The sequence below is a fragment of the Chamaea fasciata genome, unplaced genomic scaffold (assembly GCF_029207755.1).
Source record: "Chamaea fasciata isolate MVZ Bird 193981 ecotype frontalis unplaced genomic scaffold, bChaFas1.0.hap1 SCAF_4, whole genome shotgun sequence".
In the NCBI taxonomy this organism is placed as follows: Eukaryota; Metazoa; Chordata; class Aves; order Passeriformes; family Sylviidae; genus Chamaea; species Chamaea fasciata.
The window spans coordinates 27,920,864-27,944,294 of record NW_027094089.1 but is presented as its reverse complement, the minus strand read 5'-3'; the positions used below and the strand labels follow the sequence as shown (position 1 = coordinate 27,944,294).

At 39.2% G+C, this 23,431-nt stretch overlaps 1 protein-coding gene across 2 annotated transcripts; it reads left to right on the top strand.

Moving 5' to 3' along the window:
- Nucleotides 1-87: 87 nt before the first annotated feature.
- MIER3 (MIER family member 3) lies at nt 88-22,613 on the top strand. Of its 2 annotated transcripts, none has more exons than XM_066181170.1 (13): nt 88-204; nt 869-893; nt 3,033-3,178; nt 5,017-5,151; nt 6,565-6,685; nt 8,872-8,957; nt 9,146-9,218; nt 11,290-11,441; nt 11,916-11,997; nt 16,244-16,335; nt 18,182-18,309; nt 18,506-18,651; nt 18,733-22,613. In XM_066181170.1, the coding sequence occupies exons 1-13, from the start codon at nt 196-198 to the stop codon at nt 19,188-19,190; spliced, it is 1,653 nt and encodes a 550-aa protein (XP_066037267.1). In that variant the 5' UTR covers nt 88-195; the 3' UTR covers nt 19,191-22,613. The 2 variants fall into 2 exon arrangements, with proteins under 2 accessions (XP_066037267.1, XP_066037266.1); XM_066181169.1 differs by having other exon boundaries at nt 16,241-16,335.
- The last annotated feature ends 818 nt before the right edge of the window (nt 22,614-23,431 follow it).

Genomic DNA, 23,431 nt, shown 5'->3' with positions numbered 1-23,431 from the left:
CCGCCAGAGGAGGGTCTCGGCGGGTCCCGGCGCTCGCTGCCCCGCCTCCGCCGCCCCGCCCGGCCCGGCCCGGCCTGGCCCGTCCCGGTCCCCCCGCGCCCGCACGGACGGTCCAGCGGGCCCGCGGCCGCCATTGGCTCACGGCGCCATCCGGGCACTCGGCGCGGCGCCGCCGCTCGGCCCCATCGTCCCAATATGGCGGAGGTGAGCGGGCAGAGCGGGCCGGCGCGGGGCTCGCCCGGCGCCCCGCGGGGCCCCGCGTCCGCAGCGTCCCCGCGCCGCCCCGGCACCCCCAGGAGGCGCCCCCGCGGCGGCTCGGCGGGACCGACGGCGGCCGCGGGGCCGGGGCGGCGGAGCCTGCGCGACCAGGCCGCGGGGCGGGCGCGGTGCCGGTGCGCGGCCCGCGGGCGGCGGAGCGACAGCGGGACGGGCCGGCGGTGTCGCCGCTGCGGCGCGGGCCGTGGAGAACCGCCCGGAGGGAGGGAGGAGGAGTGAGCCCCGGGGGCTGGGAGCGGGGACGAGGCGGCGGCCGGTCCGGTCCGTGACACGTCCCGCCCGGCCGCGGCTGCAGGGAGCGGGAGCGCCGGTCGGGCCTTGCGCGGCCCCGGGGGGGGACCTTGTGCCAAGGGAGGAGGAGGGACGGAGAGCGGCAGGCGGGAGCGAGGGTAGGAGGGATGGGCGAGGGTGAGCAGGATGGGGCGGCCAGCAGGGCGGGACGCTGAGGCTGAGGCTGAGGCTGGAGGGGAGCGGGGAAAAGCCGAGTGGCGGGGAAACGGGGCAACTCCGACGGCTGCGTGAAATGAAGGGCCCTGCCTGCTGCTGGGCCCCCGGGAGCCCGCTCTCATCTCGCTTTCTCTTTTCCCTGCAGGCTTCCTTTGGGAGTTCGAGCCCAGGTTCGTCCTCGCCCACCTCCTGCACTGGCACCCAGCCTTGTCGCCTGCACGCCGTTCTCTCCTTGCTGCTCCCTCCCAAATTTTTCCCCTCGTAGTTTTCCTAAGGCTTCGTGTGCACGCTGTTAACCACCTGCCAGGTTTTTAAGAGGAGATTTGCTCTGCTGAATCCTTTGCTTAAGTCCAGTTGCAGTTAGAAATTGCTAGGAACCAAAAACGAAATCAAAGTTGTGTAGCACTTTTAAGTCAGCATCTCAGTAAAGCCAGATAGCCTGGAGAGAGACAGCTTCTCCTGTTGCTGATAACTACAGGCTTGTCTAAATTTTTCACTTCTTGGTAATAACAGAAAATGTTTAAAATCGTAACAAGTAATTTTTAAGATTGTAACTAAATGCTGTTAAGGTTCTTTGGAATACAATATACAACCAAGGATCATTAACATCAGCAGGGCTATTCTCAAATATTTGGGGAACATATTTGCTTCTATGCAGATGCATCCTGCAGTGTTTGTCGTCATCTTTAACTACTATGAAATTCACTGAGCTTGTGTTTTTCAATATAGTTTTGACTATTTTAAATGGGGTGTTAAACATTCAGAACTGCGAGAGAACTGGGACTTCTTAATGTAAAGTCTGTGGAACGGAAGTTCCCCTTGAGTTAAATGGAAAACAAGTTAGAATAGCGATTAGAAGCAATCTTAAACACACCCTAATAAGTTCATGTTAGATTAAGGCAGTTGATACTTAAAACTTGAGCAGGATGTGATGGCCAACAGCAGGAGGATTAAACACATAATGTCATTATTGGAACTGTAGTAGCGTTGTCAGCTATGCTGAAAGTTCTGTGAGACCATAATATTAATAGTGTGTGAATAAAAAGCATTTTTGGCCTTAATGTTTCTCTGCAGTATGATATTACAAACTTTGACAGCTTTGTTTTAGGCAAGCTGAACAAAGTTCAATTACCTGAATGAGTACTTAGTATAAATTATAAAAAAATTGTATTCTTTAAGGTTCAGAAGTGTTGGTATATGTAGCTGTCTTAAGGCTGAAAGCAATGCAGGGAGGAATACTGTGTTATTTTTTGAAGAGAGTTGAAAATTTGTAGCTATTCAAAACTTTTGAAGAAGTTCCTTGATAGAAATAATTCTTGATAAACCTTTTCTTTGTTGCTTCAAAACTAAGAATTGCAACAAAGCACTAATATATAAGGGGAAATCAGAAGTGAAAGAGAAATATACAAATGTCTTTTTTCTCCAACCTGAAAGCCATGAAGAGGTGAACATTAAAGAGCAAAGCAACCTTGTAATTTGGTGATTCTTTACTGTAGAACACTGACTACTGATGCAGAATATTTTCATCTTCAAAACTGACTGACTCTAATATTAATCTCTCAAATGACAAAGTGCCTTTAAAATAATAGTAGTTTTTTGATGACTTCTGAGTATCATCTTCAGTAATTAAAAAGTGTCTGTTGGACCACGCACTGGGTTGTTAATTCATGTGATCCATTAGAAAGAAGCATTTTGTAATTTTTAGTGTAATTTCCATAGTATTTATTGAAATTCTGCTGTGTTTATTCTTCTAGATCAAGTACTACAAATTAATTTTGTTAGAAGACCCATTTGTGAGGCTAAGGCTATTGGAAGCGAGTCTCACTTTATTTTGCCCTTAGTGGGATGTGAATTCATAACATGTTACCTGTTTGCCAGTTAAAAACTATGCTTGTTACCATATAAATCTTATCAATTAAATCAGAGACTATAGATCACAGTCTTGCAGCTTCCGATACCTTTTGATGTGTGTGTTTTGTATCTTAATGATGATTTCAAGGGTGTTTTGAACAAACTCTTATTCAGTACAGTATTAGTTTGGGCTTGTACTTCCTGAAACTTAGTTTGTTTAGCTACTTGTCCCTGCTATGCTATTTGTAGTAAGAGAGAAAGAGGTCCTTATGACCTAAAAATAGGAAAAGGAAAGGCCATCTAAAGCAGCTGAATTTGTCAAGTAGTTATGAATTTGTTACTCCACTGAGTTCTGACCCTGTTTATGAGAGAATTCATGCCATTTTTTTTGCTGGGGTGTAATTTCGTATGTTGGTATAGGGGACAAAAATTCTCAAATTAAGTTTTTTTTTTGATAGTTGGCTCTTTATCATCTGAGGATCATGACTTTGACCCATCTGCTGAAATGCTGGTACATGATTATGATGATGAGCGAACTCTCGAAGAAGAGGAAATGATGGAAGAAAGCAAAAATTTCAGCTCTGAAATTGAAGATTTAGAAAAGGTAAGAGTGACTCTCTCCGTTGTGAATGTCCATAGGTATTGTAACTTTCATAGTGAGAAGAACATTCGACCTGTCCTTCAGTTTGTATTGTATAGTGCAGTTTTCTGCAAAAATGCATTTGCCGCTTGTTTAAAAGGTCAGGTTAGGATGTAGCAGTGCATTATCACAGAAGAGGCTGAACTTCGCTTCTCAAAGGTGTTTGTGCTCCTTTTTTTTGTTTGTTTTAGTAGCACATTTGCTTTGGTAGAGAAATCGCTGATGTAGGTTTTAGAGGCCTGTCGTCTAGGATCACTTGTATGTTGAAACTGTACATTTTGCATACTATTAAAATGACATCTAGCTGTGTTTCATTATGTTGTTCAGGTTTTACTTTTCCAATATGCAGACAAACAATCCTGGTTTAGGCATGATGGGTCACATTAAGTTGCTATATAAATGATATTTCTATGTCTTAGTTTCATCCGTTTAGTATTCGGTGGATGTACAAAATGACCAGTGTGGTCTTTGGCTTTTCCTATTCCATTTTACTTCTTCTTAATAATAAGTTTTTCATATTTACACCTCTTGTTCATCTGTGGCAGTGTAGCACACATTCTAAATGCCTGTTGAACGCTGAACACCCAGAAATCGATGCTGCTTGCATTACTGTTTGGTGACCCACTTACACCACTCAGCATAACTGCAAGTTTTGGTCAACAGACTTACAAAAAAGTGTATTTTTTAGCATCAAATGCAAGGCTGTGTTTATGTACTCCATGTTAAAGCAAATTTTCTACCTGTGGAGTTGACAGTGTTTATGCTCCTTTTTTTTTTTTTCCCTTACTGCCTTTACAATTACAATTTTGCTGATTATGAGCTTGCTGTTATAGTAGAGAAGCAGTTTGCCAGGTCTGATGGTTAAAATGGAGTTTTTATTCCACAAAATTCTCTTACTGCTATAATAGAAGAAAGAAGAACTGAGAGACACTCATCTTAAAGTCTTTATTTCTTTAGGTCCTTATCCTGGAAAGACCTGACATGAGTTTCCATTTACCCATTCTGAAAAGTCTTTGCAGGTCTAAGACCTTGCCTGGCTAAAGACGAAAAGGGAATTTAATCAGTGTATGAGTTCAGCAAGAAATTTTTAGAGGTATAACTTTTAAAGGTGTAAATATTTGAAAATATTTTTCATACTCTGATGTCTTGAACCAGGTAATGAAAAAAATCTTCACTGTTTATTGTTTCATTAATTGTATTAGGATGCAAGTATGATTATAGGTATTAGAATCACTTGATCAAAAGCTATTAGAAAAGACAGGTTAAAAATCAAGGCTTTTCCTTGATTTTTGCCTTTTCTTGGCAAACCTTGCCATTTCTTTGTCTTTCTCTTGTTACATTCTCAATGGTTAATATAAAATACATTGTGCAGGAGATGAAAGGAAGGGCTTAGAAGTTGTGTATTGGTTTGCTTTTGTGGGGTTTTCTCATGTGCAGCTGTAGCCATGTAGGAATAAAATCTTGAAGGTTTTCTGTATTTCTCTTGAAAAAAAATAGACAAATCATGTTCTATCAATCTGATAAGGAGCACATTTCTAGTAATTACTCTTTAGTTTCATCCAGTAAAATGCTTTCCCCAACAGCTTGACAAAACTTCACTATATGCCAAGAGACATGTCTATGAATTATTGTTATCATAGAATCGCAATATTTTAAACCTTTAATCGTTCCTGCTCTCAGCTGAGATTTTCTTTGTTTGTGTTTTATTTCTGTTCTTCAAAATATGTCTTATTCTCTTAGGCCTGAACTGTTTACACATAATTGGCAATATGTTGAAATGTTTGTAAATCTTCTTGTATTAGGAAGGAAACATGCCTTTGGAGGATTTACTAGCATTCTATGGCTATGAACCCACGATTCCAGTTATGCCAGGTTCCAGTGCAAATAGCTCACCAAGTGAACTCGCAGATGAACTTCCAGATATGACTCTAGATAAAGTAAGTCAGAACCATTTTCATCTGAATTGTTGTTTAAGAGTAGAAATCCAGGTGGCTTTAAATTACATGTCATCATCTCTTGATGTTACAAAATACATACCTTTGTTAATTTTGATATACATTGTCACTCTGGGATCCTGCCTTTTAAAGGATATTGGGCATCTAGTTCTAATAGTGATGCATAGCACTTCAGTGTCACTATATTAGTACAAAAGAAAACTGAATATGTCAACAGTTCTTTTAAAACACATGAGAAGAACTTTAAAGTAGGAGGTTTGTTAGTTGTTTTGGGGTTTCTTTAGTCAAGTTTAGTCAAGAAGTGGAATTTTTCGGTAATAAATGCAATGTCCAGAAATAACTCTTGATTTCCGCCACACATCAAGTACCATAAAATGGTATGAAAATTATGTCAAAATGCACTCTTGAATGCTTTGGAATATTATTTTCAAATGCATATCTTTTAGAAAGGTCTCCGCTTTGGGGAGCGAGAGATTGTTGCATGTGTAGTGGCTGTATGTGTTGCATTTCTGATACAAAACCATGAAACTTCAGCTTTTGTGGTTTGCGAGTTAACTTCAAATTCTGAGATTTTTTTCTGATTTTTGGCCACAAAGCAGCTTGTAGTCGAGCTTAGAAGGAATGCAAGTAGTAAGTACATGTCTTTTTTTTTTTTTTTTTTTTTCCTGTGAGTATGATGTAATGGTAAACTCCACAGAAAGAAGGATATAATGATGGCTCTGCACATCTGATTCTCATTAGGATTCACGATTGTGTTGAGGCTACAAAAATGTAGTCGGCTTGTTGTCTAATACAGTTCTTTCCCTTCCAAGTCTGTCAGAAGGGTTCAAACATGTCTGCTAGTGGAGGAAGTGTGCCTTTTCTTTCTTAATATTATTTCTTTAAACTACAGAAATGTCAGATCTTTTTGGTGTTTTGTTTTGTGGAAGTATCCTCTCAGCAAAAGTCTACAAAATACCTGGCAGGGATTTTTTTTGATTGGTTGGCTTTTCCCCTAGAGTTTAGGAGCCAGTAGGCTTTTAAAACTTTGGTATAGCTGTGATGCAAAGAATGACAGGACCCTGAGTATGTGAGGCAGTTTCTATTGGTGTTTCTTACTGGAACCAGTTGGAGGAACATCTTAAATAGATGCTTGCAAAATTTAATTCTTGTGCGTTTATTTTAATGGAAGACAGAGGGGAACCACTGTGTTTGACTCTGAAATGAATGGTTATATTCTTAGAGTTAGTAGGAGCAAAGTAGCTTTTTATTTAAGGGAAAATAGTCTGCTAAATTTTCTTATGGTAAGGTAACTAATTTTAATTAATGTGGCTTGCAGTTGGCTGAAGCAAAGTGCTTAACAGTCTATATTTTATAGTCATTCTGAGGTTTTGTTTTTTTATTTTAATGATACAGGAGGAAATCGCTAAAGACCTCTTGTCGGGTGATGATGAAGAAACACAGTCCTCTGCTGATGACCTGACACCATCAGTTACTTCACATGAGGCTACTGACTTCTTTCCTCGGCCACTAAGATGTAGGAAACCTAATTTTATAATAGCACTCAAAAAGTCCTAGCATTATATATAGCTTCATACCTTAAAATAGCAAAATTGAGGAGTACTACTCGCTGTACCAGGAATTAAGAAACAGTGCTTTGCAGGATGTTGTACATGAACATTGCCTTTGGTTGGCATTACTGAGTACTTAAAAGACTTACATTTGGTTCTCTGCTCAAAACACAAGTAAAATTAATTTCTGTATAAATACGATGATTTCATAATCAATAGTTAATACAGTATTGAGGAACACCCTTCATGATTTTCAGTATGTTAGTGAATTACATGAACATGTAACCTATTCTTTTAAATTACTGTTTCTGTGCTAAAATTTTTGCTGCTGCTGCTTTTAAGCCCGTGACTTCTCCGTGCAGCCTGTGGATGTGAACTGGGGCACAGTGTCTTTGTGATTATTTCCCTTCACACATTCAACACTTTTCCATAGGACTTCATGGGGTGAGCCAAAGTAGTTTTATATGGGATGCGGCCTGTAAACCCATAACTACCAAAATTTCACTATCCATGGAGCTGTGATGGGAATGAACGAGTGGTTCAGTTACCCAGCCTGGATGAGATATTCCTCATTGCCTGTTGCATCTCATTTGTTCACTGGTGTCCTAGAGTTAGAGCAATATGGAGAACTTTTATCACAGTTTTAATTTGGCAAATATCTTAAGGTATTCCGTGGGGGATTTCATTTTTGTCGAGGAGGAGGGGATAAAGGGATTGTGCTGCCTGAGTCACCAGCAATCATAGATAGCCCTCTGCATGCTGCTGTCTGATAAATGCAGGACATTTGTATTGAAAGATACAAAAATTGTAATGCCCCTTTTTCAGTTAAACAAACTCCAAAACATGCTGACACTTGTGAACTGTTAATGAGTATGACATTTTAAGTGTGGCAACTTCATAGAAAAATGTCTTTAGCCCCTCATCTGTACTGAGGATTAAGAAACCATCATCTTTGTTCTCAGCTGTCATGGTTTTCTTTCAAAATATTACTGTGTTAGAACATTAAGCTGGACATTTTAAAGTCACGTATCGACCATTTCAGGGAAGGAGATGTCAGTTCTCTGTGGTGTTGGCAATTCCATCCTTTTTCTGGTCTCTGTCCATTTCCCAGATCCTAAGATAATGTTAAGTTTTACAATATGCATTATCTAATACGTAACAGACTGTTTCATTAAGTTTACATTAATTGGGCAAAATAATTGTCTGTGATTGTCTAAGCATATTGTTCCATTCATTCAGGTTAGCCCTTTTGCTTGCCACTGGTAAAACTAAAAAGAAAGAGACTGGTAATGGCTACCGAAGAGGACCCTCGGGCCATACAGTCTTGGATATTGTCTCTGGTGTTCGTGATGTGTTAGTTGTGATAAACCTAAAATTTCAGCCCAATTTATGAGTATGTTTTTTTCTGAAGTTGGAGAATACAAAATAGCTGTAGTTGTGTCACAACTGTAGATTCCCTTCTGCTGGGGATTTTACAACTGTAAAAATAGAACTGTTTCAGAACCCAGTACCACAGCATTCCATATTCTAAAATATGAGTTATTCTATGGAGTAATGTATTTGAATCATTTGGAGGGTTCTGCTGTATTTCTTCCTGAAGGAAGGAAAAAAAAATATTTATGAGGAATAAGCAGTCTTTTGCTGTATTTTACTTATTCCATTTTGTGCATCTCTCCTGTATCTTCATTCTGTGCTAAGGCAGCCTGGTTTAAAGGAGCGTTTTGAATGCCCGTTTAAACTTCCGATGAAAGATTTTAGTAGGTAATAAAGGCATGCCTTCAGCTTTACTCTTTTAGTGATTAACTTGAGGCTGTGGCATAGCCATAGAAGTTTTCTGGTTTTTCTCTAGGTATAAACTTTTATTTAGAAAACCAACAACAAAAAAAATCTCATTTCCTTTTGACAGTTGTAAATATAGTAGATTGTGTCATTTGCAATGATGATAAGTGTTTCAGTTCTGCAGTATACAAAATTCAGTGTGTTCTGACTTGATTCTAGTTTGGTTTTGATAGAAATCTGGATCAACAGATGCACAGTAAATGTCTCCCTAAATAAAAGCAGGTTCTCCTTTCAAAAGTAAATGGTATCTTGAAGTTCTGTGCTTGAAGAGAAAATTCTTCGTAGCTAAAAGCAAACTTCTTTGTTTCTGAAGCAAACACCATGTGTGATGGAGATAAGGAGTCTGATGGTGAAGATGTAGAGGCAGACAATGGTAATTCATCTGAAGATTTGAGAAAGGTAATAATTATATTTTTTAAAAGTTAGAACTTTGCTGTTAAGAAAAGTCCAGTAAGATTTTTAACGTGTATCTAAAATTGTACTTTCATTCAGAAATTCTATGCCATCTGTCAGGTTAATGACTTTAATACTTCCACACACAAAATACTGTTAATAACATTTTCTCTTCATTTTTATTATGTTTTCAGGAAATAATGGTTGGTTCACAGTACCAGGCTGAAATTCCAGCTTACCTTGGCAGATGCAGTGATGATGAAAAGGGTATGTTGTTCTAATCTAATTGTTTTACTTCTTATTTTATGTTTATACATAGCACTTAATGGAAAAATATTATTTAAATTTGTAAGGTAAATTCAATTACCTAGCTAAAGTCTCAGAGACCATTAAAAAAAGGTACTAGAAAATTGAAGTAGCACAACTGTATACTTATATCTCAGAAGGGTGACTCTCCAACTTGGAGAGGACATTCTTAAGACAAAATTAGAGTGTTTAGTCTGGAGTATCTGGTAATACTAGATGTCAACTAACTGTAGGTCAAGAATGAGTAGTTTTGTTGGAGAATCATAGCTGGTCTATGAGCGTGTAACTTAGTTTACATTGAAGATGTTCAAAACAGTCTTTTTCCTTGCTTGTTTTTTTTGGCAGGTAAAACTATGTGAGTTACAAAATTGGTATGGAATACAAAGCAATAAGCCATTTTAAATTTCCTTGTACAGATCCTGTTATACTGTCTCTTAAAAATGTGGTGTTTTAAATACTGTGTTACTCCAGTGCAAATTCAGGTAAAAACTGTGGTAGTGCTAGAGTGGAAGAAAGAGCCTTATTTAATAGAGTTATGTTGTTTCTTTAGAAACCTAGCACATATAGCTGTAGAATTAAAAAGGCAAATAATGCAAAAAAATTTGGTCATGGATGGAAATGTGAAATTAAGAAATGGGTGGGGTGATATGATAATAAATGAAGGGCATTCTGTGGTTTTTTCAGTGAATTTTTGATACTCTGTAAGGTGCTTGTGTTCTTTAACATTTAAGGGGGATATTATCTGAGTGAATTATATTGAGTCTTTTCAACAGTGCCACCTGCGTTTTTGAGGACTAATCCTTTGCAATAGAGATGAAGAATGTTTGGTAGGGATGGAGCTGGAAGCATTAGGAAGTGAATATCTCCTGTGTTGCTTAAGATCTAGGAAAGCCTCCAGGTTTTTAAGATCTGAGCAGGATGCTAAAGGGTTGCAAGAAATGGTGGAGAAAGGACTGGATTCATGTGGGTAATTCTTTTACTATTTCCACATCTTCACTTCTCCTCAGACAAGAGCTTGGAAGTTCTTACAACCCAAGGATGACCAAGGAAGGGTTCATCTGACAATTTTCTCTGTAATGAGCTGGCAGTAGAAAGAACCAGTGAAAGTCTTGTGTGATAGCATGGCCAAGAGCAAAGCGGTAGCCCCCAGATCAGAGAGCTCAAGGAGCATCTTCTGAGGTTATTAGTCATGGACTCCAGCAAAAAGCACTGCGTTGCCTTGGTTGATAAAGAAAGCTGAAGAGGAGTGTCACCAGCACTCTGGAAGGTTGGGCTTGGTTGTAGGGGTGGAGGAATTCTATGAAAGCCATTTCTGTATGCCCTGAAGAACTAGCAGTGACAAATAGGGGCTCACATTTGTGCTATGTAGTCCAGCTACCAGAATTGAGCTAGAAAGCAGTTCTTCATTCCTATAAACGTTACACTTGTTACATGTCTGTCTGAAAGCTTTCCATCCTGTTAAGCTGTAAAAGAACTTTCAGAGGTGTCATTTTATTCCTCACCTTAGCCTAATGTTGTTTCCTGCAGTTTTAGGAGAGCTTTGAGCATCTACATCTTTTGTGCTGTAACAGCCATTATGATTCTGTGTTGGAATTAAATAACTCAAATTCTATACTGCCAAGAGAGTACATGAAACATGATATGCATTGGTAATCACATCTATTGATCAGAGTAAAGGATTTGTAATTTAATCTGGTATTGAAGCATATGCACAGACTGACAAAAGTTCAGGTCAGCTCTGTGGAAGACTACATCCCAATCACTTAAAGCATTCAACATACCAAATTCTTTACAGCATTCAGTTGCTACTGAATGGAAAAACAAATCACCATATTGCCATATAGATTTCCATTCTGTTATGTAATTTTTGGCACATTTTAGTTGAAAATTAATAAATAACCAAAGTGATCTGCAGTTTGAAAGTGGTATGATCATGCTTGATTTGACCTGTTCTCTGTATTTGTGAAATAACTTTGATTGTTACAGTCTTAAAAATGTTTTACCGGGCATGAATGGATTTCTGTTTTATCAGCTTATGAAAACGAAGACCATTTACTTTGGAAACCTGATGTGATCTCAGAAAGTAAAGTTAAAGAATACCTTTTTGAAACCTCCTTAAGAACAGGAAATGAAAAAATGATTGACAGAATTCCTGAAGGACTACATACACGGGACAATGAACAAGTAGGTTTTATATCCTGTTCACTTTGTGACACAGCACCTTGTAATTAACATGTGGTCTCTCCTTCTGTGCTTTGTATTGTAAGGGCACCGCTACTCATTGTCTGCATTCCTTAGCTGAATATTACAGGGTCAAGATCTTACTTAGAATTTTTAAGCACATGCTTAAAAACCTTGAGTATTTGAATGTTGGCAGCCTTGTGATCTGTTTCTGATTGTCATACTGTTGACAAATTTAGCCTTTTTAATAATTGCATATAATGTTTTACATTTTTTTACTTAAATCTTGTCTCAGCTTTTGGGTGGTTTTGGTTCTTATTTTTAAATTTTCATCGTAAATAAAGATAAATCCTCTATTTATTTTTTTTTAATAATAAAAAACAATACTAGATGTGTTCACTGGAAGACTAGTTTTGGAGGTCTACATTGGTTATTAGAAAGCTTTGACTCTTTCTAAAGACTTTTTTTGTTTTATAGGCACTGTATGAACTTCTTAAAAGTAGCCATAATGTTAAAGAAGCAATTGAGAGATACTGCTTAAATGGAAAGGCATCTCAGGGTAAGAGAATACTTGGTTTTTCCGAAAAGTGTGGTTATTTAAAAAAAAAAAAAGTTGTGTGGGAAATCCTTGAGTAGTAATCAGATTCTCGAGTGCATCCCTATCATGATGACTTTAGCACAAATTAGGTATAATCTGAGAGTCAGCCAATTGGAAGTCCTGCTGCAGAAGTTTGCAGTTTGTAGAAAGGCTGTGGATTTGCTTTTGACCTTCCCTTCTTTTCCTCCACAGCCGTTGTAACAATGATACAGATTAAGGAGAGGGATGGGGAGAGATGTGATTCTGCTGCTATAAAGCAGTTCTCACCCACAACGTAGTATCTCTGAGATCACGATTGATTACAATCTGATAACATTTGTACCAAAATCAGGAGAATATAGGTGGGTACATAAATAAGCCCCCACTCTGGGCTAACATTTGTGATATGCCAGTCCTAAACAGGCTCTGCTGTATAGTTCCGTAGGGCATTGAGAGCTTTGTTTGAGTCTGCATTAGAAAATGGGCTTCCATCTTGTTTGTCCTTATTATTTATTAATCCCTTAAATGAAAACCGGAGTCTGTCATTTAACCAAGATGGGGTTTTGTTCTTTATTATTGCATATGTATTTGTGAAGTGGCATGGGTTATGAGCTCTCTTGTAAGTTGATACTCTGGCACATAGCCCTCTACTCAGGACTGGATCCAAAGGGAAGTTGGGTGCATGTTGGGAACTTCACGTTCTGGGAGAGATGAGTGTCTGAGTGGTTGAATGCCGGCTGGCAACTTAAATACCACACAGCTGCTCCCTCACTCCTTCTGCCCCTCCACTTCTTTCCTGCTGGAGGCGAGAATTAGAGGAAAAAAGTAAAACTTGGGGTTGACCTAAGAACAGTTTAAAAGTTGAAACAAAAAAAGCATATGGTAAGAATACTAATGATACTGCTGATTATAATAATTGTAATGAAAGGGAAGGAGAGAGGGACAAAACCCCCGAGAGGCGAGTGACGCACAGTGATGCGGTTGCTCAGCACCAGCTGCTTGATGCCCAGCCTGTCCCCCAGCAGCCCCTGGCCCCTCCCAGCCAGCTCCCCCCAGTTCATACCCTGCCCGTGTCAGTCTGTGTTTGGAATTGCCCTTTAGCCAGGTCAGGTCAGCTCTCCTGGCCAGGTACCCCCAGCCTCTTGTGCGCCTGATCGCTGCAGAGCACGGGACACTGAAATGTCCTGGATTGCACAGTTTGGCACCAACTGAAACATCAGTGTGTTATCAGTGTTATTCTCATGTGGGATCCAAAACGCAGCACTGTATCAGCCACTAGAAAGAAAATTGTCTCAGCCAAGATCAGGACACTAAGGTTAAGCTAAGCGGGATGATAAGGGCTATAAGAAGAAAGCTTTATGCACAAGAAAACTTCATGTACAAGAAGAGGTTGTGTAGACCTTAAAGTATCAGCTGCTGAGCTGTATCCCAAATCCAATACTTCCGTGGAATTTAGGTTCCAGTTTCAGGATTGAAAAATACTTCTGTCCATTTGTGGCTTAGAGGCCAAAATTCTATCCTAAGGACTAGTACTCCTTAGTCATACCCTATCCTCAAGTTCAAATGGAATTATTATACCCTCATTAAAATGGTAAGGGATAAATGGAGGAGTAAGGCCTAGTAGATGAGGGAGAGGCTGTGAATGTTGCCTACCTAGACTTCAGTAAAGTCTTTGACACCATTTTCTACAGCATTCTTCTGGAGAAGCTGACAGTTTGGACTGGTGCACTCTTTGCTGGGGTAAAAATGGCCTGGATGGCTGAGCCCAGAGAATGGTGGTAAATGGAATTACACCCAGCTGGTGTGTTCTCCAGGATTCACGTTGTATTGGGGGCACTTCTGTTTAATATCTTTATCAATGGTCTGGATCAACTGCACTCTCAGTTCGTTTGCAGGCAAAACCAATTTGGGTGGCAGTGTTGGTCTGCTGGAGGGCTGGAAGGCTCTGCAGAGGGATCTGGACAGGCTGGATCATGGGCTGAGGCCAATGGTGTGAGGTTCAGCAAGGCCCAGTGCTGGGTCCTGCCCTTGGGTCACAACAGCCCTAGGCAGGGCCACAGATCAGGACAGAGTAGCTGGAAAGGACCTGGGGGTGCTGGTGACAGCAGCTGAACACGAGCCAGGGCGTGCCCAGGTGGCCAAGAAGGCCAATGGCATCCTGGCCTGGATCAGCAATGGTGTGGCCAGCAGGAGCAGGGCAGGGATTGTCCCCCTGTGCTGGGCACTGGTCAGGCCACACCTCGAGTGCTGTGTCCAGTTCTGGACCCTCACTGCAAGAAAGACACTGAGGTGCTGGAGTGAGTCCAGAGAAGGGGAATGGGGCTGGGGAAGGGTCAGGAGCAGCAGTCCTGTGAGGAGCAGCTGAGGGAGCTGGGAGGTGTTCATCCTGGAGAAAAGGAGGCTCAGGGGAGACCTTATCAGTCTCTACAACTGCCTGAAAGGAGGCTGTGCCCATGTGGGGCTTGGCTTCTTCTCCAAGGTAACCAGTGACAGGATGAGAGGAAATGGCCTTAAGCTGCACCAGGGGAAGTTTTTTTTAGGTATTACCAAGAGCTTCATGGACAGGGTTGTTAAACATTGAAACGGATTTTCCAGGAAGATGGTGAAATCAGCATCCCTAGGGATGTTCAAAAACAATATAAGGCTTTTAGTGCTGAAGTCTGCTTGTCAAATATTGGTATTTGATCAATAGTTGGGGCTTGACGATCTTGAAGGTCTTTTCCAACCTCAATGATTCTATGTTTCTAAAATGTCAGTGTCTGTCTCTTAGAGTAGCCATTATACTATGATCTACTCTACCCACTGAATCTCACTGCTGTTCTCAGTATGGAAATCAAAAATACACCACTGCCAGGCGAGTTTCTTTACATGGGGGTATCTTCTCTTCTTCAAAGGTTGAGAACTCTGTAGTAAGGAATGCAAAATTGATGGGGCTGAGAAAGAAAAAACCAGCTGTGCAGTGGAGTGATTACTGCTTTTATCTGGGAGCAGAAAGGTCTTGTGTTCAGTGTCTGCTTCCAGAGATACTTTGAAATGTGTGAACACATTTTCCTCCACTGGCTTTAAATGTTACTTGAGTGGAAACTTTCTGGATCACCACTCTGAATGTAAGATACCTGAAAAATCCATCCTTACTTATTATATATAAATACCCAAAGCTGCAATCAAGATAGGAAATTAAGAAGTCTTGAATGATTTTTGTTGTCATTTGTCAAACCAAAATCCAGTTCTAGAAAATGGAGGTTTAGTCATTAAAAACAAAAAAAAAGAGAAAAGAAATTTGCAGTTTCTCTTTAAGTGATCTGAAGGGGTTAGAAGTGATCTGTGGCTCTTTAGGACCAGCTGGTTATTTGTTTTTTTCTGGATTCCCTGATACCCCTTATTTACCAAAAGCCTGGATCATGTTGAGTATAGTCCCAGTCAGTTTGTCCTGTGTGGCGTCCTGACCTAGGCTTAGTGCTGAGGCACTCCTCCGTGGTGCATTATGCCTTTTCCAGGACTGCACTACCTCACCAGGGGTTTAGGAGATCAGGAAAGGTGCTGTATGTCCTGGGCAGTCTGTCTGGTGCTGGATCCACTGGCTGTGAGTGTCAGGTGGCAATTGCCCTCCTGGTGACTGTTCATCCCACCCCATTTCTCAACTGTGAGTTACAGTGCCCCACACCAGGGCTGGCATCCAGGCTGGTAGTTGTCTCCTGGGTCAGACATGGCCTGCTGAGTGCCTGGGAGGGTGTGGGCCTAGCGCTGCTCCTGTGGCTGAGCTCTGTCAGGCCTTCGTGTCTGTGATGCTCGCTCAGTCAGAGCAAAGCCATCTGTCCAAACAGCATTTTCCTTCGCTCTTTTTTCCAACAACCACTATTCCTTGTGTCCTCTGTAATAAGAAATACTGAGGAAAATTATCACACTTAACACCTCAGTGATGTTATCAACCACTATTTTTTGATGGCAAAACTTACTAAGAACAATAAACCTTTGAAATATTCTTTGCCTTCAAGGATGAAAGAGTTCTGAAATCATACTCTTCTAGATCATTCCTTGTAAAGAAGAATGTTAAATTTCAGATACGGTGGTTTCTCAGTAGGGGAAATAACGTGGATCTAAATAACTGAATTACTTTTTTTTAGAATGAATTTGGATATTTATCTATTAGGAACAAAATTTTTATTATTTGTAAAAGGTTAGTGAGTGAAATTGTGTTTCTCATGCGACTTTTATAATTGTCTAGAAGAGATGACAGCATGGACAGAAGAAGAGTGCAGAAGCTTTGAAAATGCACTTCTGATGTATGGAAAAGACTTTCATCTCATACAGAAAAACAAGGTTAGTATTTTACAGTTAAATGGAAGAGTTGGTAAATTGTATGATACTTTGTAAAAGCAATCTGTTTGTCAGAAGCCATACAGAAGAGGGAAATAAGAACCATATTAAAATAAATCTGGCTTTTTTTGAACTAATTTTTCCTTTCTTTGCACTGATATTTCCAAATATCATTGGAAATACTAGGCATTGTGGGATGAGTCAATTTATTATCTCTGAAATTAGCTTAAGTTGACATTACTTCTATTTAATGCATGTGCATTAGAATTCAAATTAAATTCATGCCTTTCCTAGAAATGAATAGTATTTCTATACCATGGCTCTAGAAGGGGAGAATGCATCTTTGCCTAATTTATTGTGTCACCAGGAAGGTGCAAGTTTACAGAATCAGGCTGAGTTCTGTGTTTTCATAAGGTATAGTCATCCATAATATTCTTTACTGAGTCAAAGAGGAGTTCTAATCTTGGTTTGATTGCTTCTGAGTGAATCCTCTGTCCCTGAATAATAGGGCTTTTTGTTATTTTTATCATAAAGCAGTAGTTGACAATATCAGTGTTTCCAAATTTCCCGTGTACCTCCTTTTTGCTTTTGATACTACATTAAAGGCTTTTTTTCTTTTGGAGTCTGGTGTTTTTGTAGTATTTCAGGTGAACATTATAGGGTTGTGGTTGCTATTCAACAACAGTCTGCTGGTCTTGCCCAATACCTGGTTTAACCCATCCTAAATAGTTTGGATAGTTCAGATTCTAAATGGACTTTACAAATAAACATTAACGTATCAGAGATTAAAAATACATTTTCCAACATGGAACAAAACACTTTTGTTGATGTGTCTGTCACTATGGACCAGAATTTGTCAAAGAAATCTACTGGTTTTTTTTCCCAGACAAAACACAAGAAAGTTCAGGGGAAGTTCTGGGATCCAGCATAAGGTGATGTTACTTGTATACAGCAAGTGTCAGCCAGACAAGATTTAGCGTGTAGAGGAGCTTAACAAGATGTTTCTGCTTATCACTGCCCTGCAAACTTTGTTAGCTGAGACTTTATACATTAGCATATGGACACCTCTTAATTTCCTCCCCCTCCTGGTATGTCTGTGCCTTAAGTAGCGAGGTTTACTGCTGCACCCAAGGCATTTTGGATTCACCACTGATGTTTCTGTATGTTTGAAAACACTCAAATATGTTTTACTGCCAGACTGTATTGGATAGAATTGTATATTGGATAGAGTTGTAAAACTGGATCTGTGGATGATGTGATGATGATGTGATGATGATGTGAAGTGTTTCTGCATCAAAAAATAGATAAAAGTGGAAGTATTGACTTTTTCTCCAAGAATCTGACTTCACATAGTGCCTCCATTTTGGGGAAAGAGACAAACAGTTAACATAGATAAGAATGAGTCTTTTCAGTCCTTTATAACTTCTCAACAAGACTACAGTTTTATTTTATTTTATTTTAGTATTTACTGTTGTGGTTTGACAACTCTGTTGACAAAGCCTCCTCAGTTCCAGACTTTCCCCAAAGGAATACGTACCCCAAGTCTTTTATGCTTCACTCCTCTTAGATCATTCGTTTGCTCAGCTTTTTCCATTGTAAGAGAGGGTATATCTTAACAGTTTTAAATATAAGTACTTTAGATGTAGTTAGTTTCAACCCAGTTAAAAAAAAATCCAGTAATGCATTGAGGAGAACAAATGTAATACTTGAAACTGTAGGTCTGTTTGAAGTCTGCAAAGATTTGTTCCAGAACAATAAAAACTAACAATATTGAAGGAGTGGGAATTGGGAAGATGACAAAACCTAAGTCATTGTATTAATCTTGTCAATTCTTCTTGCTGTTCTTTAGGTAAGAACCAGAACAGTTGCTGAGTGTGTGGCTTTCTACTACATGTGGAAAAAGTCGGAACGTTATGATTACTTTGCTCAGCAAACAAGATTTGGAAAGAAGAAATATAACCATCATCCAGGAGTTACGTAAGTAAAATGTTCTTGGAATGTGTTTTCTGTTGTAAATCATAAATGCAGAAGATTTCCCCCCTGCCCCACTTCTGTTATTGCACTGTAAAGCTTCAGTGGCTACGGCAACTGAAATGAAATCTATCATTAAATCATCATTTATAGGTCTTGCTTTCCAGTTATATAATGCATTTTGGATGCAATATTCTTTCAGGGACTACATGGATCGTTTGGTAGATGAAGCAGAATCCCTTGGAGGAGCAGTGCATTCTTCAGCCTTAACGTCTAATAGTCGAACAGAAACCATTCCTGATCAACAGCTAAGCATTCTGAACTCTATCACTGCCAATGAGTTGACAGGTAAATCAAGAAAAAAAAATATCTTGGTTGGAACTACACAAACAGCTGTTTCATTTGCATTTGTGTTCATCTGTTTTCCAGCACTGACAAACAGTGTAGCTACAGTCTGCCACACATCAGATGTGAACTGCCTGGATGACGCTTTTCCTCCCATGGACAGCTTACCCCGAGCACCAGTTAATCATGTGCCTGTTGGAACAGATGAATTGCTTAACTTGCCTAGCAATGGTGAAAATGATTGTTTTAATTTATTTGAGACTGGCTTTTATCATTCAGAGCTAAACCAAATGAACATGTGCAGTGAGGAGGCAGAAAGACCTGCGAAGAGATTGAAAATGGGGATTGCTGTCCCAGAATCTTTCATGAATGATGTCTCTGTAAATAACCTTGGTGTGGACTTTGAGAACCACACACACCACATTTCCAGTGCCAAAATGGCTGTTTCAGTGGCTGACTTCAGCAGTCTATCTGCAAATGAGACTAATGGTTTTATCAATACCCACACTCTCCACCAACATGCTGCCCTTCATTCAGAATGACTGTGGAAAACTAAAGAAACAGTGGGTACTTTATGCAGTAGTAGTAAACTTGATGGGAACTGTCAGGTTTGCTTAGTCTTTCACTGGAAGTTTGAACTTTATGACATCAGTGATGTCTTTGTATGTATAGAACTATATCTTGATTTATCAAGAGTAATTTCTTTTTTCAGTCCATAAATGTGGAAATGTCATAGGATGTGTGGCAGAGTTTGGGACTAAGAGAACTCTGTGGTGCAGCTTTAAGCTCTGCTTCATTTTTTTTTTTCCTAAAGCCTGTAGACGGAGGCCACCGTTTCAAAACCAGCACAGAAGTTCTGAACAGATTGGAGTGGCTTTTTTAGTCTAAGTTACTTTTGCCGTAATGGATGCAGTGGAATAACAATGTTTACAGGTACCGATTTTGATCCCTGCTCGATGTAGCATTTTTTTCCCCCTTTATAAAGGCAGGGATGTGTTTCTTTATTTTAAACTGCACAAACATACAAGGATGTTTTTTAAATGGAACCTTCTCTCATGTGATACTAAACTAGAGCACTTCAGGTTACAAAACAGCAAATTCATGTTGGTGGAAGCTAGCACAAGGGACTTAAGATGAGTAAAGTGAAGACCTACACTTGAATGCTGTTGCAAAATTAAAGGTCATGGCTACCTTACACAGAAGTAATCATGCTGCTGTAGATGTCTGTGTACTTTAAACTTACTGGCTTAAACAGATGAGTTTTAGGCTATATTGTATTTGGATGGTGTTTGTCCACAACTTTGAAGAGCAATGCAGTCGTGTACCTTAACTTTACTAAGGCAGCTGATGTATAAAGCTACAGTCTGCATAGCTTAGGGTTTACCACTAACAGTCTACATTTGGAAGACATCTTAAGTTGTTTGGCGCACTGCAGTTCTAAGCGTTACAGTTTTGAGGGACTATCTAGTTTATGTAGTAATAGTGGAACCTTGAAGTACATACTTGAAAGTTTTTATTTAGCGTGGATTGCATTTATTTGTTTTGGCAAGTCATTGGCTTCAAAAGGGCACTTCACTTCCTTGGCCAAATAGGAAAGGATGAGTAAAAATGCGTCCCCATAAAAGCAACTATTTAACTTCATTACATTTTTTTATTTTGAACCTTGAGTGCAATTTAGCCATCCAGGATATTTGTCTTGCAAACATTTGTTCCAATTGCTGCAGGAACCAAGCATAGTAACGAGTCATAGGACACAACTTGCAGGTTGTTCTAATGAAAGCCTGAACCTCACTTCGGTAGGATTGCCCCTGTCCTTCCATAGGTTTTCTTTGCACTGTTTGTATTACAAATTTAATTGCCACTAATTTGTTTTCATCATTCAAGCTATTAAGTTTGCATTGTTGATGTTTTTAATAGTTGCTTCAAGGTTGGGCTGAGTAGTTAGAAAGTAGTGACTTTTATATTTGAAAGGGAAGAGGGTATTTATTATGCATACTGTGAACTGCATTGACATCCCGAGTTTCAGATGCAGCATATGGAGTTTTCTTTACAGCATTGTAATGAAGATTGCTTTGAAGTGTTTATGCAATAGCACATTTATCATATTAAAAACAAATTAATTTAGCACAGTGGACAAAAATAGATATGATTTTGTAATCAGTTCTTAACTTAAACATCTGAAATATTTAACTTTAGTAAGTACACAGTAAATAACGGGTAGCCTTGGCCCTGTGTTGTACTCTTGACATTTTTAGCCAAGTTCTCAGCTTCTTACAGCTGTGTTTTGTGCTGAACTTTGTACCTTGTTTCTTTTGTTTATGAATCAACCCATTTTAAGTAATTTTGTAGAATTCTGGCCATAATCTTCTGTTGTTATACATTCAAGTTTATCTGTGGGTTTACAGTGAGTGACTGGTCCGTATAAAAATCATTCAAAGATGACTGAATGCTTATACCAGTTGCACTTAAATGAACATGCCCATTTTCATTAGTTGATGCAGTAATATACTCAGTTTATCTATGCATTGCTGGGCTCTTAATGTAGGCAGGGACTTGTCTAAGGTTTGGGTTGTCAGCAAGTTGAATGGACACTTTAGTTATTTAATAAAGACTTTGACCAAAATTCAGAAAATGATATGAGAGAAAAATGATTTCCGGGTAGTCTAAGATAAATGCTGATCTTATTTAGCCTGTTGGCTAGCTAGCTGGTATCGTTTACTTTTAATTCCTTGTTAAAATGAGGCAATAATTTGCAAGATTTCGTAAATATGTAAATTCTTCATATCTTTTTAGATATCTCTTTCAATATTTTCTGACTACTTCTGTGTATAGTAACATTTTTGTGCATGCTTGATGTGACATTCATAAATTTGTACCACTATGACTTTATCCATGTAAAATAGCTATTTATTGAACTTTACTTTTAAAAGCTGGACTTAACTTTTTTTCTCTCAGTTTAAACATTAAAATGGAGAACTTGTTACTGTTTATTAAAAGAATTGTGTTTAGAAAGTCAGCATGGAGATAACTGAATTGCAACCATATGAAGAAATCACAATGCCTTGGCTATTACACAGCAAAGCACAATTCTTGTAACAAACTGTGATGAATTCTTTGTCCTTTGCCACGTGTTTTCTTCATACAAACAAACCAAAAAAATCCATAATGGGCAATTGCAGTGTTGGTAAATGTATCGTTTTTATGTACAGGGAATCTGAGGAGGGTAGCAGATTCATGTAGAAGTGTTACTGGTGCTGTGATTATAGCAATACCACAGTTGGTCACACATCATCTTCCCATGCTAGGTTCTTAAGTGTTTAGTCTTCCTCTTGTAATGCTCAAACTGCTGAATTTACTTGAAGGATGTACAATACTGTTTGAAGAATATGAAATTGTGTACAATTAGGTCAGTGAATTGTGCAATTGAAACTGAGAGTCAAAAATATAAGAAAATTTCAGTTCAAGTAGGACACAGTGATACTACTTCATTTAACCAAAGTCTCTAATGAGTATTTCAACTTTGAATGTAAACTAATGGATAAACTGACCAACAGGGACGCTATTTGCCCAGCATTACAAGCACATTGTCTACAGACAGGGAAATGAAATACAGTAATTTGTAAGATAATGACAAGGTTACTATTTTTATTATTCCTATTTTTCATTGAAGGAAGGAGGAAGATGCTATCAATTGTACAATTAAGTAGGAATGGTCATAGTCTTCCTAATAAAATAGAGATTCCAGTTATTCTCAGTTCAAAGTAAATACCCTGTGCATAACAACAAATCAAGTGACAATCGGAACATGTTTTAGTATCAGATGTTCAAGAGGAAGTCGCTGTTGTTGCATTGGTTTTAATATTTGTACATAGACACTGATTTTTTTGAGCATTATTTTGTATTTGTTGTACTTTAATACCTGGTGTACAGTTCCAGAAATAAATGTCTGGAAACCTTTCTTTATTTGTAAAGCTCTTCATGCATCTGTGCTGTGTTTGCTGCTTCATTTCCAGAGATACTTGGCAGTAACTATGAATGCACTTTTAAGAACTCTGGCTACCACCAAAGCACATGCTACCATCTATCTAGTGGTGCCCAGAGTATAAAATGCAGCATACAGTGAAGCAGGTAGCTGTGAGTAATGGTTTCCCTCAGACTTCTGAAACATCATGGCTAGAGTATAGCAAATCGCAGAGGGTACTTGAATGTAGCTTCAAAGTAACGCATTGCAGCAGGGTCACCCAGTGTTCAGAGGACACCTTAGCCGTGGGGAACACCTACCTGTTCTCGGGAAAGAAAACTCACCCAAATTCGTAAATCCATGTTAAGCTAGATTATAGCTGTGAATGCAAAAATTTTACTTGGCTTAGGCCTTAATGTTGTAACTTAAACAATTTAAAATGCTTTTTGCCTTGATTCTCCAGTTCCTCAAGACAACAAGCATTAATCTTGGACCCTGAAAAGCTGTAAGATCTTACGTACCAATTCCGCCAAATGCCAGATGGAGTTAGTGGAGTTCTTTCCTAGACCCAGCATGCTTGTTTTTACTGTGGCTGGCACAGTTAATCTTCAAGTAAAGATTTTTTTTTTTTTTTTAAATTAGACAGGAGTGAGTACAAGCTGATAAAATTCTAAACAGCAAAAGTTGTAATTTGCCAAGTAATGAGCTTTACTTCCCTGATGAAGACATACAAGGATGTCTTTCTAATGATGGTCAGTACAATGTACAAAACAAAATTCCTATCTAAAACACTTCAGTTACAAGCTGCACCTTTCTTTTTTT